The sequence below is a fragment of the Eurypyga helias genome, unplaced genomic scaffold (assembly GCF_000690775.1).
Source record: "Eurypyga helias isolate BGI_N326 unplaced genomic scaffold, ASM69077v1 scaffold8116, whole genome shotgun sequence".
NCBI classification, from domain to species: Eukaryota; Metazoa; Chordata; class Aves; order Eurypygiformes; family Eurypygidae; genus Eurypyga; species Eurypyga helias.
Window position 1 is genome coordinate 151274 of NW_010257217.1, and position 15415 is coordinate 166688.

The 15415-nt window shown below is 35.4% G+C and overlaps 1 protein-coding gene across 1 annotated transcript in view; it reads left to right on the forward strand.

Moving 5' to 3' along the window:
* Positions 1-10093, forward strand: part of LOC104511359 (MAM and LDL-receptor class A domain-containing protein 1-like) — a 157632-nt gene extending 147539 nt beyond the window's left edge. The window contains exons 19-21 of the mRNA XM_010153940.1: positions 7467-7542; positions 9164-9220; positions 9965-10093. Of these exons, the coding sequence (XP_010152242.1) occupies positions 7467-7542; positions 9164-9220; positions 9965-10093 (262 nt within the window). The remainder of the gene's footprint in view (positions 1-7466; positions 7543-9163; positions 9221-9964) is intronic.
* The last annotated feature ends 5322 nt before the right edge of the window (positions 10094-15415 follow it).

A 15415-nucleotide genomic window follows, 5' to 3' on the forward strand; every position in this document is an offset into this window, starting at 1 on the left:
AAACACTCCCTTCTACCTTTTTCTTTCATAAATATCTGCTTAAGGTTACTGAACTGCCATTCACTTCTCTTCTACATATATATCTGTATTTAAGGAACATTTTTTCTTTTCTTGTAATTATACATGTTAAAAAACAATAGACAGTCTTTTTTGTACATGAAGAAGTACCGTGTTGGAATATGATGCCAAACACTTGTGTTCTTTTAGGCATGTAATGAAACAGGCATGAATGAGGATCTTCTTAGTATGGCACTAAGAAAACATTGCAGCCTTGACATGAAAAGAGTCAGAGCTGTGAAACAGAGTTAGATAGTTTACACAGCAAAGATCATTTTGGTCTTGATTGTTTACACTAGAGCTGCCAAAAATTTAGCTTATGATGATGGAAATTTTTGTCATTCAAAGCTTTGTCTATTAGGAACAGACTAAGGTTGTCAAATAATTTTGTCCATTGTACAGGAAAAAAAAAACCCCACCATTTTCATTGGTTTTAATCAGAACAGACTTAATATGTAAGTTAAAATGTATTTTATAGGCATCTTATCAAGAAATAATTTGTTAATAAATGGCAATTTGATTGAAATTGTGAAATCGTGAAAACAATAAAATTTGAAACTTTGAATTTAAGAATTTATCTTCCATTCAGGGACTTTGTGTCTCCTTCAGCTACCCAGTGCCTAGCATGGTTTGGAATACAAAAATCACAGCTAGACACATAGAAGTAAATTTAGGCAAGTTATTCCTTAACTGCTTAATCGGAAAACAGAAGCGACTTATCAAAATGAAGCTGATGTTACACTGAAGTTTGGATCTTTACGGTTTTAGAATAAGAAGTCACTTGTGTTTGCATAAATCTGTAAAATGTACAATGTGACAGCACCAAACAGAGGCATGAGACTTTTTTTTTTTTAAAGGGATTTGATGAACTAGAGGAATTTAACTGTGCACGTGAATGATACTTTCTTCCAATTCAATTTCACTTCAAAGACTTGTGTCCTCTTTCAGCCTTCCTGGGTCATGTTTTCTTGAAGTCAATAGGGACACTCCAGGAGTGCCTGCTTGGCCATTCTTTCACAGGGAAGTTTTCACACACTAGAGACCCTATTTACTGCCTTTCAAAAAATTCTTTTGCTGGCCAATTTTTGATGGTTTCTACTAGTGTCTGCTTTTTTCTTACTGGTATAGAACCACACAAGCAGGCATTGGCAGATTGCCCTCCAGAGGCACATTAACAGTTGTAGATGCTAGCTACCAGGATATTTTAAAATGGAATGCAGGTCCATCTATGTCTCAATGGAAATAGCACAGGAATGTCTACAAGAGCCCAAGGAAAAGTTTCAGAGTCCAATAGGACTAAGTTTTTTTTCACCAGAGAACCAAGTATCAGACAGTAGGTATACACTGGTGACCCCTTAAACAATTGCTGGCTAAGAAGTTGTCACTAACAGTGGTGAGAATCTAAGTTACATTTGTCCCTCTTTTTCTTCACTGGGAAGATTATCAGTCTTAGTGCCTTAACCCCTCCTTTCAACACAGAAATAATGCCCCGATTCCCCTTTGCTCTTTCCTTCTCCTTCATGAGCAAGAATTTCATCTCTGATCTGCAGGCTTTAAACTCTTCAGTGCCTGAGTGGGAGTTACTGGAAGTCATGTAACTGTATTTCTTAATGGACAGAAGGAGCCCGCCACGTGGCTTGGCAGCAGTGTACTTCATTACCACTATGGCATTCAGATATGCAAGCTACTTCCCAGCTCCCAGCTGGGGATACGTGAAACTTCTGTATAGAAACCTCAAATCAGAGGAAGCTTCTAAATTTCTCACATGACTGTTCATGCTCCAGAGGTGATGTTTTCTAGTCCAGAAGGGAAGACTGCCAGTTACTCCACTCCTTCGGTGGCATCTGTCCTATTGACCAAGAGAAGCAAATCTTCATTTTAGCTTCCATTTTATTTCAGCTGCTTTCTCATGCTTCATTTTACTTTAAAAATGAGAATCAAACACTTTTGGACCAGCTAAGCTATGCATCTCCACTGTTGCCTCCAAAGCAGGCAATGTCCCTGGTCCCTTTCATCTTGTTTCTTTCCTATTCTGGATCTCTGCCATCAGATGCAATGCTAATGTATGACATCTGTTATCAGTCCTGTCAGTCATAATGGACACAGAACATTAAATTTTCCAAAGTGTATCAATAATGTATTTTGCCACATAGGCAACAGAGGGAAAAACTGAGGTGCTCTGAGAAAATATTTTTAAATGATAGAAGATCATGGCAAAACAGGACCCACAGAGGCCATTTTTCATCCTGCCACATGACAGGCTCAATTGTATCAGTTCTGGGTTTGCACTTAAAGACCTCTAGCAACATGAATTTGATGGCATCCTCAGGCAATCTGGGTACCTTAAGTACAAAGAAAGTTTACCGTTAGAAAGTTTTTTCTGGCTTCTAATATGTCTGTTTACAATTTAAGTTCATTTTTATTCGCCATGGATGTGAACAGATCATTCCCTTCCCTGTTGCAAAAAGGTTTTTATGTACTTGAAGGCCGTTGTTATGCCTCCTTACAGGCTGTTTCCTTTAGGCTAAACAAGCTCAGTGCTTTCAGCCTTTCTTCATGGTTAAGGTTTTTTTACAATTATGATGATTCCCAGTTGCCGTCGCCAGGACTTACTCCAATTAGACCATGCCCTTCTGGAGGTCTGGTGTGGGGGAAACCGATAGCAAATTCCAGGGGAAGCTGTCCAAGTGGATGTGAAGGACAGCCAGAGGACGTTGCTGCTATGCCTCTGTTCCTATATCCCAAAGTGACAAACAGAATGACAATAGAATGGCATTTATTGAACCATTTTCAGCTTGCAAACTGTAATGGAGACAGATACTGTTCTTGTAGACTTAGAGAAAAAGGTGCGGTTTTATGACAAAAAGAAAAACAAAACTAGGAAAGCAGCAGCCATAACTGTTGTTTGGGAGTCATTTGTTAAATACTGCTATCCAAATCTATTTCTTCTTCTGTAGAATACTTTTTTCTCTGAAGGATGAAACCCAGTGCTATTGTCAAAAGTCTTCAGTTTTTCTGAAATGTACATCTCGCAACCACCACACATAGGAAAGGTTGCAAAGGAACAGAAGGTGACACGCTGAAAGAACAGAGCAAATCTCTAGGTCTGCAGCCTAAGATCACCAAGATGAAAGATGCAAAGGACTGATTTTTAAAAAAATAAATAATTAAGTTCCTTAAGTGACTTGAAAGGTACAAAGTGCATGCCTAGAAAGCCCAGACAGCATATTAACAAGCTAATCAAGCATCCAAGTGACTTGTAGATGATTCTAAATGCAGCTCCTGGAAAGCCTGCCCTCCTTGCATCACGCTTCCCATTTCTTCTGTGGGATGCACAAAATATAGCCTACTTATTCAAACCTAAAGTTGGTTTAAACGATTCTATAAATGCAGTGGAAACGACATCTTGAGTTATAGTTTCAGTTTAGGACAGAAGCTTTAGAACTTCTACAGAGAATTCTTTTAAGGGATTATTTTAATTAGTAGCTTAATTGTAATTGAATCTTTGGCCCACTAGGATTTTGTTATTGTTGTTATGTACCTGATGTTAAACTTTCATCTAGTAATGTATTTCCTACAAATTTGTGTATTGCCTAAAAGAAATATTTGATTTCCATTGAAAGGTACATGAAAAGTACAGAATTCTAAGCTATTGCGACCAAATGAATCAAATATAAATACTTTCATTTCCCATTAAATAGCATGATGTTACTCAGCAGTCCCTTTGTACACTGGCAGTTATTTTCTGGAGCATACAACTTTCTCCCATCTCTGTGAAGTTGCACTGTAGAAAACCTATGACAAGGCAGTAGTTTTTGCCACTAAGGAATGCAGATGAGTTTAGCAAAGCTATGACCCATGTGACCTCATCCCAAGATGATTAATCCTCTCCTCTCCTATTGCAGTATTTCTGGTCATGTTAGGAAACACAGTTCTCTCAGAGTTACCTTATCCCCATATTTGTCTTTTTTTTCTTTTACTTCTAAACCACCCTGTGCTTGGCATTTTTAACCTGAATGATTCCCTGATTGGTGCATCCTTCTGAACTTGACATTTGTAGGTTTTCTTCATAAATTAGATTTATAAGCATTTCACATCAATTATTTATTCTGGACCATATTTTTTTTGTGTGATGAGTTACCCTTGCCCTTACTGTATAGTGGTAACATATACATAACCTTCTTCCCATCATGAGACCTTGTGATGGGCATATTGCTCTTTACTGTAGCAATGAGCCATCATTTTTTATCAGAGCAGTGTTTCACTTATGTCAAGTAACAGCAAGCCCTTCAAGAATGAGCTTAACTCAAGCCGCTACAATAAATTTAAACTCCCCAAGCAAGCAGTTTAAAATTAGGGTGTAAACTGATGACTAAATGGCAACACTTACCCCACTGACTAATACTGCACTTTATGCTTTCCTCAGTAGTTATCTACACTGGTGACAGAGTACTGGAGCGGGCATACCATTGCTTTGCTCTAATAAGGAAATCCTCGTATTTCTAACTATCTAAAGATCTAATTTGTTGTGTTTACTTTGAAGGATGTTTGCACAACATGTAAAGTAATATGAATATGTCATCACAGTTCCCAAGCACAGGTCTTTTTAGGCAGTTACATCATTCAACTGATGAGTTATAGCACTTGTGTAAACTTGTGATTAAATTTCTACTTGCATATTCTTTGAGGTTTTTTAATATATTAAAAAATATTTCAGATTTTTTTAAGGATAATTATTGCTATTCCTTAGAAAGAATTGTTTGCTACATTAACAAAAAAGGTGCAACCATACAGATGCTTGTATAAATACATTCATATATATGCAACTATGTGCTTATATGTGTAGCATGTTACATATAAGGTAATACATTCAAGACAACTTCCAAAGCCCTGTTTTGGCAAAAAGGTTCCTAAGAATAGCAGAGAACTTAAGAAAGCTTATTCTCCACTTTACCTAAATCTGGAGTGCATAAATTCAACCAGTGCCCATATCTGGGGCCACAAAATTCCTATAGTCCCTAAGGTGAGGTGCCCAGCTATATATGCTTTTTTCATGATTCAGACCTAAAGTGGATGGACACCTGAAATCCACTGGACAACCTGAGCAAGAGTCAGTTTTCGTGCTTGAGAAAACTTCACACACAGATAGGACCAATTTCAGCACTAAACACTGCAACCACAGACACTCTGTTGAAGAACTCAGCCAGCACTCTTTGTGGTGCCCAGTTTGGCACAGTGTCCTTCTGAATAGTTATTCTCCTTGCAAAGGAAGCTGGAGAGCTGTGTTCAGTGTCCTTCCTGCCCTCATGGCAGACCTAAGTACTCATTGGGTTCTTGCCCAAATCAGCAATATATAGGTCCTGCAAAAATTGCTTAAGTTTAATAGGGGAGTGGGGCTGAAAGAGAATCAGACCCATCCCTATCCTTATATTTTCCTGTTGTCACATTAAAGATAGTTTCATGCTGTTAGGCCATACAGTTTGTTTGTGATGTCTAAATGTGACACCAAAATTAAGGCATGTAAATCTGGCCCTTTGGGCACTAGTTTAAAAGCAGCACCAAGTTTCTTGAAAACTTTTTATCTAAGTTTGCTTCTGGCCTAAGTTTTTGTAAGCCATGGTGTAATTTTAGTGGAAAAAATCAATTCTGTATACATTTTGTAGACTTTTTTTCAGGGGGATTGGTATGCATATATACACTTAGGAGGCATATAAATAACCTAATATGTTATAGTTTCACTAAAGTAACTAAAACCACCAGAATACCATGATTTATTACAGTTAAGATTAAGATCAAATGAACAAATCATCGGGTTCAAACATTCAGCTCTCCACATTGCTGTGTCAGGCAATTAAACTGAATTACGAAACTAGCATTAGAAGGAATTACTTTCTGTTGGTCTTGTTGTGAAAGATTTTAAGTAGTCTTGTTGGTTTTAGTTTAAACCCCAAACTTAGTTTCCTGTACCAATTCAACTCATAAGGTGACGTATTTCTGTAGCCTACCTGTGCCTTCTTCCGGAGCATCCATTCTGGTTTTGGTTCTTTTGAAAAGAAAACATGCAGTGTGTCTCCCCTGTGGCTCCTGCTGAGGTAAACACATTCCTTTCCCAACATCAGCTATGTTCCCGTGGCGGCTCTTGTTCCCTCAGTCCTGCCTGCCACAGTAATGCAGAGCCTATCAGTTCCTAGGGACACACTGCTTAAATGCTCTGAAGGAGCAGCTTTGGAATAGAAACGTTTTTTAATACAAGAAAATCCATCTCTCAGTCATTGAGACTGAGTAATAGTCTTAGGGAACTTTTATTTTAGAACACTGTACAAACACAGCTTTGCATTTACACAAAAGCATCTATATTCATAAATCATCAATAGCAAAAAAAAACCCACCAAAACAAAACAAAACCCACCAAACAACTAAATGCATCTCTTCAAAAGCCAAGACTAAAAAAAATAAGAAGGTGTGCTTCTGCTTCATTCTTCAGTAATTTTAATTAAGGCAACTGTTGCTTTTTATATGTCATCGGAACAACTTTGATGATTTCAAGCATTGTGGAATATTAACAACTAGTCATGTATATGGAAAAAAATTTAGATGTAGGCAGACAGTTCTATCCTCAAATATCCTTTGCTTTTACAGAACTAATGAGATTAACTGCACAGGTCATAACAGGTTCAAAAAAAAGGAATACGTCAAGGGCTCTGTCAGGAAAGCGTATCTTTAAACTTCTAGCTGAGGAAATGGACACAAGACTGTACAATTTGTCCCATTTTATAAATTGTTAAATTGGTTAAGACATTGTGTTCATCCATGAAACCTTAGCATGCCAATAACTTCAGTGATCCTTTAAAAATTTCTGATTTGTAGCAAAAAGTTTGGGGAACATCTGTAGCTTTAATTCTGATAACTTTGACCTAAAATGAAAGTTCTTTCTTAATTAATTGGAAAAAAAAGAGTTCTTATAACAATTAAATAACTAAAGCGTTCTTCAACTTGGAACCTAAGACCCTGTTAATTACTGAATTGCTAGCATAATAGGAGCAAAACACAGGAAGAATATGATCTCACTACATGCAAGTACATTATAGCGATGTAACCTTTGAGCTACTATCATGTTTTATTTAATGTATAGCACAGTATCTGCATTTATGGAATAATTAATAGCTCTGTGCATATCCAAAAGCATATATATTTTTAAAAGCAAAAAATGAAAAATTATTATTTTAACCTACACATGACTTACACAGAGCATTTGTTTAATTTTATTCATTTGACTAGAGCTCAGTTGGAAATGTATTTAGCCGTCTGTATTTTTTGACTCAAGTCTTTTCAACCTGAAACTGTTTGGTTCTTTGACAATTTATGTGATACTGTGGGTGGTTTTGTTGTTGTTTGCTTGACTTTTCAAGGAAACTGGAGGAAATCACTAATGCTTCGTTTGCCAACCCATTGTACAAAGACCTTAGTTCATCTGGGAAAGTAAAGGTAAGTAGCAATAGATGCTTCAGGAGAATGTGAGGTTGTAGTCTTCAGATAAGTTTTCCATTAAAACAGCGTCATCCCTCACTAAATGCTATTTAATAAAAGAAGCAAAATTTAAAAATTCCTGTTTTACTCAGATCAGTTCTAGTGCATTTTCAAAACATAGGCAGATTTGAAATCAACTCAGTTTTAAGAACATCTTGACGTTTGTAACTAAACATGAGTGTGGGTTGCTGAATCCGAGAAAAAAAAAGAGTTTTGGATCAAATATTTAACCAGACATATAGAAGAAAAAGCTCACTGAGACTTGTCTCCTTTTATTTCTGGAAAAAATAATATGAAGCACACCCCCAACAGTAAAAACCCAACAACAACAAAACACAGAATGGATAATTCAGCACCCAAGTTGTCTTTGCATACTCACTTAACTTTAATAAAATAGTTTATGACACTTTCCAATACTTGGAATATGCATTATTATTCCCATCACTGTAAAATTCACCTTGACACTGAACAAACACTTAGACATACATTTCCCTAATACCACTTGGTGATTATAATTAAAAGGCTGCTAAAGTAACAAAGAAGTTTGTGAATAAAACATAAATATAAGAGTGAACATATCACAACAAAAGATTTCAAGTCAAGATTTAATTAATCAAATTACAGTGGTAGCTAAAATTAACATTTTAAATTTAACAAGAGAAATATGATTGATTTAAAATGCAGTGATCCCTACAATTTGATTTATCATTGAAAATAATACAGGCAAAGCACCTTGGAGGTAAAAGGAGCAAAAAAAAAAAAAAAAAAATGTTTCAAACATCCTTCTTGCTCTCATTTTGATAGTACTCTTGTTAGCTTTGAAAGAACTAGGCTTGGTTTGAATCAAAGTAGAAATTCCTTGTTCTTTCCACAGTCAGTAATATAAGATTCCACTGCAGCTTTGAATAGGATTAACTATGACATGCCATTTACTTTCTATAAAAGGTTCCTTACACCTGATTTTAGAGACATTAGATCAAATTAATTTACTTACAGGTTGGGGTTTGTGAGAGCTCCAAGTTGGAAACATTCCCATCACAATCATGTCCAATTTATCAGGACATTTTTATTTTGGTTAAAATAGATTCCTGACAGCCTTCATTTAATAGCAAGTTGAAAAACAGAAGCACAGTGTCAGGAGAGACATTTTCAGAGAAGACAGCCCCAGGCACTGTGATTGAAGTCCGGTGCTGTACCAGATTTTCCTATGTTTAAGATTGGGAAAATATGTATTTGCAATAATTCTTCCTTTAAAAAGGGAAAATGAGAGTTATGAGTTTTCTCTGAATCTGATGAGCCTTAAATCTGAATGGTGTATCACCAATCAAAAGATACAGTAAAATACAAGCAACAGCTCTTATCTCTAGCTGAACACTCACAAGCTACGCTCCTGCGGGCATCTAAAGTCCAAACACCAAAACCACAGGGGCCTAGTGATGCCACACTCCTACCTATAAGCTTGCCATGCAGTTTTGGATCCCTAGAGTGTATTACTCAGAGAGCCGCATGGAAGGATATTTTCGGAATATTATTTGTATCTCACTAAAAATATTCTGAAGCAGTTTTTATCTTTTTATAGTCTCCTGAAGATGCCACCTCACCCACTGTTCAAATAAGTGTTTCTCCATGGCATGAGGTATGTAATAACACATTTCTCTTCTAAAGCAGGAGCTGTGTTGAGCTATCAAATAGAATTCATTTTCAGAGGAAAGGGAAAAAGGCCATTTAAAGGCAATGGTATATTACTACGCATAATGTTAGCACCTCTAGAAATCTGAAAAAGATGACCAGGGTTGGATTGGCTGACAAGGACCTCATAATAATGATTTCATTAATGTTGCTTACTACAGCTCTTTATTACACCATATGGTAGTTCAACACTTTCCAGTAAGGCAGATGCTGAAGAAAATGTTTATACTAAAGAAGTCCTTATATGAAGAGTTCATATTATCTCTTTTCATACCTTCCTCATTCAAGAAAATTAGATCTGGTCATTTAATTTACAATACTGTGTACCAAAATTAGTGATGCACTGCAATTACACTGTTGTACACAGATTCTCCCAAATTAATACTACATGTGTGTTAGACCAAGAACTCTGGAGATAAGTAAAACAAAGATGAGAACAGATGCAGAAGACCTGATCAGATGTGTGTGGTGGAAAATGGTGGATAATGGTGGATAATTAACATAGTGGATCTATGCTAATTATTATCAGTTGAAAATCTGATCTGAAATGTTTAGAGATTGTATAGTTTTCTTTGAACTTAACATCATATATTACTCCTGTAATGAATCTACATCCATTCATGTCTTTTCTAACAAACAAACAAATTGAATGACTTGGTTTCTCAATTTCATTCCGTGTTCTTTCCTTTAGTATCTGTTTAATGAAGATGTGAATGCTACTTCTTTTACAAATCCACTCTATGGTGAAGAATCAGAAGACATGGAGAAATTATGTAGTTCCTTGAAAATAGACATAAACCAGGATCAATATTGCTTGTAACTCTTTGCCTGAAGATGCATCCTAAAATTTGAAAGTATGTCATGATACTGTAGCATTTACAATATGAATTAATACCTCTTTACAGAATAATTCTTTTATTAAAATAATTATGTTCAGAAATGTTGTATTAAATGTTATATTATATATGTTATATTAAAATTGAATCAATACAGAAATAAAACATAGTCTTCTGTCATTTCTGTTGATGTAGAAAGAGATTGGTAACTATAATTATGAATTCATTTAACATGTGTATGGTTTAACTTCCAGTATGTTAATAAAATATTTAATTAAATCCAGATGTCTGAGATTTGGAAATCATAATTTTATGTCTATTTTTTGAGAAATGATGACTTCAATATTTCTGTAATTTTGCATTAGAAAGAAATTTTAAATGGCTATTTTAGTGTTCCAATGGGCAGAATCAATAAGCCTGGTCCATGACATGTCCTAACTACAAACTTGAAAAGAAGCATCAACAGCTATCTGTCCCAGAGATACACGTGGTGATCAGCTGTTGTACATCTGGCTGGTTGTCAGCACAGGTAACAAACTCACACTGCAAACTCTCCTCCTCTGTGCCCCTGAATCTGGAGGGCTGTCTCCTGTCCCTCTGCTACTTTAATGAAGCTGCTCAGAGCTTCATGCCTTTTGTACGCACACCTGCCTTAATGCCAAGTCTAGCTGGAAGGTACCAAAGGTTATTCATGAAGATTTTAAATAAGAAACTGTGACAACAGGATCACACATGTTGTTTTCTTTCTGAAACAAGATTAGTAAGTCAGAAACATAGAAATTACTTGCTATACTTGTACTCATTGAGACACAGAGAAGACACTTGATCCAGCAAAGTGCCAAGTGCCTCTGGCAACTGAACTCTGGTATTTTGATAAATCTGTGTGAGATGATTGATCTCCACATTATAAACAGACATTGAATATTCCTACAAGGTCAAGCTTATGTAGACAAATTCTCATTTATTCTGCAGTAGACTAGCACTGCTTTCAGAATTTCATTAAACACTAAAATGCTGGATATTCTAAAATGCTAGTTATTCTATAGTCCTTTAATCTCTAATCATTGTGTCACACTGTATCTTTAAAAAATGGCAACAATGAAAAGGATAAAACTAATTATGGTAGAATTTATCACATTCTCCCTTATGAAAAAAAAAATTAACTATTAATGGTACTTAGAGTTTAATTTTAATGTCCTAAATAAAAGCATATTATTATAAAAAATTATTGGAAAAGAAGTCAAAGAATATAATATTTCTCATCAGCAGCTATTTCCCGAGAGAACTGTGACTCTTCTGGATTATCTCTGAAACAAGGTAGGCTTTTCACCAAAATAATTTTCCATTTTTATAATTGATAGAATGTTTTTTAAAAAAATATTAAAATTCAGAATTTTCATCTACCTGAACTTCAACCATTTTTTACTATTCTTATTTCACCAAGAACAAAAGACTTTCTTATATTCACTGTATGTTTTTTGTGTCTTGCAACAGATGACTAATGACAGCCAAAAATTATCCTTTTTATTTCATTTTCTGAAACTTTTAAGTACTTTGAACCAAAGCAGTAGAATTCACATTTTCAGTCATCCTTGCCTCAATTTCAATTTCAAAATCTAAAGAATATGACATGCAAAAAATTACTATTGAATATTTTTGCATAGGTTTATTACTTCTCCCAATTAATAGTAGCCCTTGACTAAATACCCTCTGTAAGCTCATGCTGTTATTGTCATAAATTCAAAGTAGTAAAAAGGATTTGTTTCCAAGTGGCCTGTTTTCTGGGACTAAATTAGAAGATGGATACTCTATGCAGATGATGAATACTTAGACTAGTTTAAACATGTCTACATTAACGATCCAAGGTAAGAGATCCAAGGGAACAGATCAAAACATAATTTAATTACAACAGAAATTTGTAGTATATTTACTATTCTATTATAAAACCACTTTTTTTTTTCCTTACCTTAATATGGCCAAAGAGCAGCATAATCTTCAGCCTAGAAGAGGATCCAAGAACATAAAGCTTGACCTAAGTGTTCAAGTGGTGTGAATGAGGTGTAGTAGCTAGGGTGGCTTGTGATGTGACAATGAATTTATTGTAGTCCGCTGGCCCTCCATGGATCAAAAGCTAAAATATGTCTCACAACATTGGTTCCAACCACTAGAAAGATTTTTCCCATTCTGATAGTTCAATGATTTTTTAAATGTATATCTCTCCTTTTGACTTTTCTTTATTAAAGGACTTCATTTGCTCTTTTATTTCTGACCAGTGTCAAAGTATTATGTTCTGGAGAATACCTAGTCAAGTTCAGGGAAATGTTTAGGCAACAGGATGAAGCCATAAAAAAGTAATCAGCTAAAGGGGAAGGTGAGTATTCTACATTTCCAATGAAAATGTGAGTCTCTGAGGCAAGTCAGCAAGGCACACTCGACTGGGTTAAATGGGATTAACAGGGAGAAATGAGCACACATTATTCATGGGAATTCTTTAATCTTCTGTGTAATTATGTGATCATTCCCAGAACAAAGACTGATTGATCATAACAGGAGGGAAAAGTCAGTTAACACTCAGCACAAGGATTAGCATCTAGCTTTGGAGAACACCAAGAAAAAAAAATATTATCATCTGGTGCTTTAATATTTTCTGCATATTTTAAAACTTTGGGATGCTACATCTAAATAATTGAAAAGTAATTATAAGTAATCTTTCTCTGTTTTGGTTTTTTTTTTTCCCCAAAAGAAAGCAGTTTTCATTTTGTTCTTCATTATACTCTTTGAGTCCTATTCCCTGAAGTCACTCATTTTTCTTTTTTTCAGCTACTTAATGCAGGTCATAAAACAATATAATTCTGTGACAAGTATTTTATGATACATATGGTATGTGTGTTTGTAAAGCTTTAGTCAACCTTATTATGGTTTTGATATCTAAGAATTGTAAGAATACAACTGACTGAGCAGTAACATATAGTTATGTTAGAAACATGTTATGTCAAGAACATTAACATTAGTACTCTATTTGGTATTCACATGGACATGTTAGCACGAAGTTGACTTTAATAAGCACTACATTACAATAGGTCTCTGATGCAACTGTGCATTAAAGCTACGTTAGTAGTTATTCAACATGATTCATGTGAAGTGTTGCCAGGGAATTAATAATGATTTGTTTCTTTTTGTAAATGGGACTGTGTTCATTGTAAGAATGTGATTAATCATGTAATAAATTAACTCAAGGAGTAAGTACGACTCTCAGGGTTATATGCTGCCCTGAGCCTATATGCAAAATTGCTACTGACACAAAGCAAATCAAAAGGATAAAGGGATATACTCCTAGGAATATACTCCTAGATATATACTCCTATACTGATTCAGAATAACCAGACCAAAAAAAGGATTAAATTACTCTGTAGTTTTTGTTTAGCTCTCTTGGTCTGCAGGTGGTTTCTCTGGACACACCTGAAAAAATTCAATGGGCAAAAGATGTTCAGGTTGAAAAGTTCTTATAACTCATACAACTTCTTTTGCATATGTTAACCAATCAAGGCAACTTTTAAAAGAGTGTTTTACTGCATTTTAGCAACACTTCAGCTGCTACTTTAAACCACTTCAAAATTTGCCTATTTTACTACCTTAGTTAACCTTCTCTTGAAGATCTGTTTCTCACAAGTGACAGTTTTGAAAGACAGCATTAATATATTTTGATTTACTCTCATTTTGTTTTCATGTTTGTATGCCTTTCTATTTCACCTTAATTTTTTTACCAGAAAATAGGTACATGTACAAGTAGTACATGGGAAACCCTATTCAGTTCAGTTTTGACAGAACTTGTCTTAGAATATGTATGGGGTAAAATAGTGAGAGGGAAGGGACACAATTAATCTCAGTATATACTCAACGTACTAAGGTATCTAGGAATCAAGTTTTTTGTTTTCATATTTGTGTCCTGTTTGTGACCCATTTCCTCAAAGAATAAACTAACATGCCTTTTAAATTCTTTAAATTCATTGTATATTATCCTAAGATCATTTTTAGGGCATTTAACCAAAATAAAAGTGGGAATAAAAAACCCAAAACAATTCAGACCAAAAATTGTGGATTTTAATAGCAGTGGGAATTCTTGAAAAAATCTCCAGTAAAAAGTTGCTGCATAAAATGTTGCCTATAAGTAGGGACATGTGGGCTCACTCTTTATATATAGCTTTTCATCCTCCCATAAACAGCAGATTCACTCACCACCTCGTGCATTCCTTCAAAGCTCTCTTGAAATGAAACTGGAATGTAAGGGGTACCCAGTGCATACAATACACAGATCTCAAACTGCATCTCAAAATGAAAAGTTAATCACAGGGTCATAGAACAGCTTGGGTTGGAAGAGAATTTTCAATGTCATCTAGTCCAACCCTGCTGCAATGAGCAAGGACATCTTTAACCACATCAGGTTGCTCCAACCTGACTGAATATTTCCCAGGATGAAGCATTTACCACCTCTCTGGGCAACCTGTTCCAGTGCTTCACCAACCCTACCATAAAAAAATTATATCTTATATATAATCTAAATCTACCCTCTTTTAGTTTCAAGCCATTACCCCTTTTCTTATCTCAACAGGCCCTACTAAAAAGTCTGTCCCCATCTTTCTTATAAGCCCCCTTTAAGTACTGGAAGGCTCCAATAAGGTCTCCCTGCCGCCTTCTCTTCTCCAGGATGAACAACCCAACTCTCTCAGCCTGTCTTCATAGGAGAGGTGCTCCAGTCCTCCGATCATTTTTGTGGCTGCTGGACGTGCTCCAACAGGTCCATGTCTTTCCTGTACTGAGGACTCTGCAAATACAATTATTTACATACAAGAGAACACATACATATTTACTTACAAGAGAAAACATAAAATCTCTCACTGACCAGGTCACATAGATAGCTTTGATTTCTTTTACCATGGTACTGATTAATCAAGTTGCACATATATGTTATTTTAAATTAAGTTAAGCTTGCATTATATTCTTTAATCTGACACAAAGTAATCACATATCTTTTTAGATATAAATATATATATGAGAAAAGGCAAGCAACATGTACATCTCTGGACCTCTTCGCCTTCAGAGAACTGTCTATGTTTTTGGCTGGACTTTTCCTGTGTTTATTTCAGCCTTCAATCTTTCCATTGTTTTCAGCCTTTCAATCTTCATATCTGCCTTTTTATTCTTGTGCTGGGTTCAGTCAGGAAAAAGTTAACTCTCTTTACCATGGCTGCTAGGAAGTTGTGTTCCTGGATTTAAGCTAAGAGAAATACTCATAAGGTCTTAGCTGG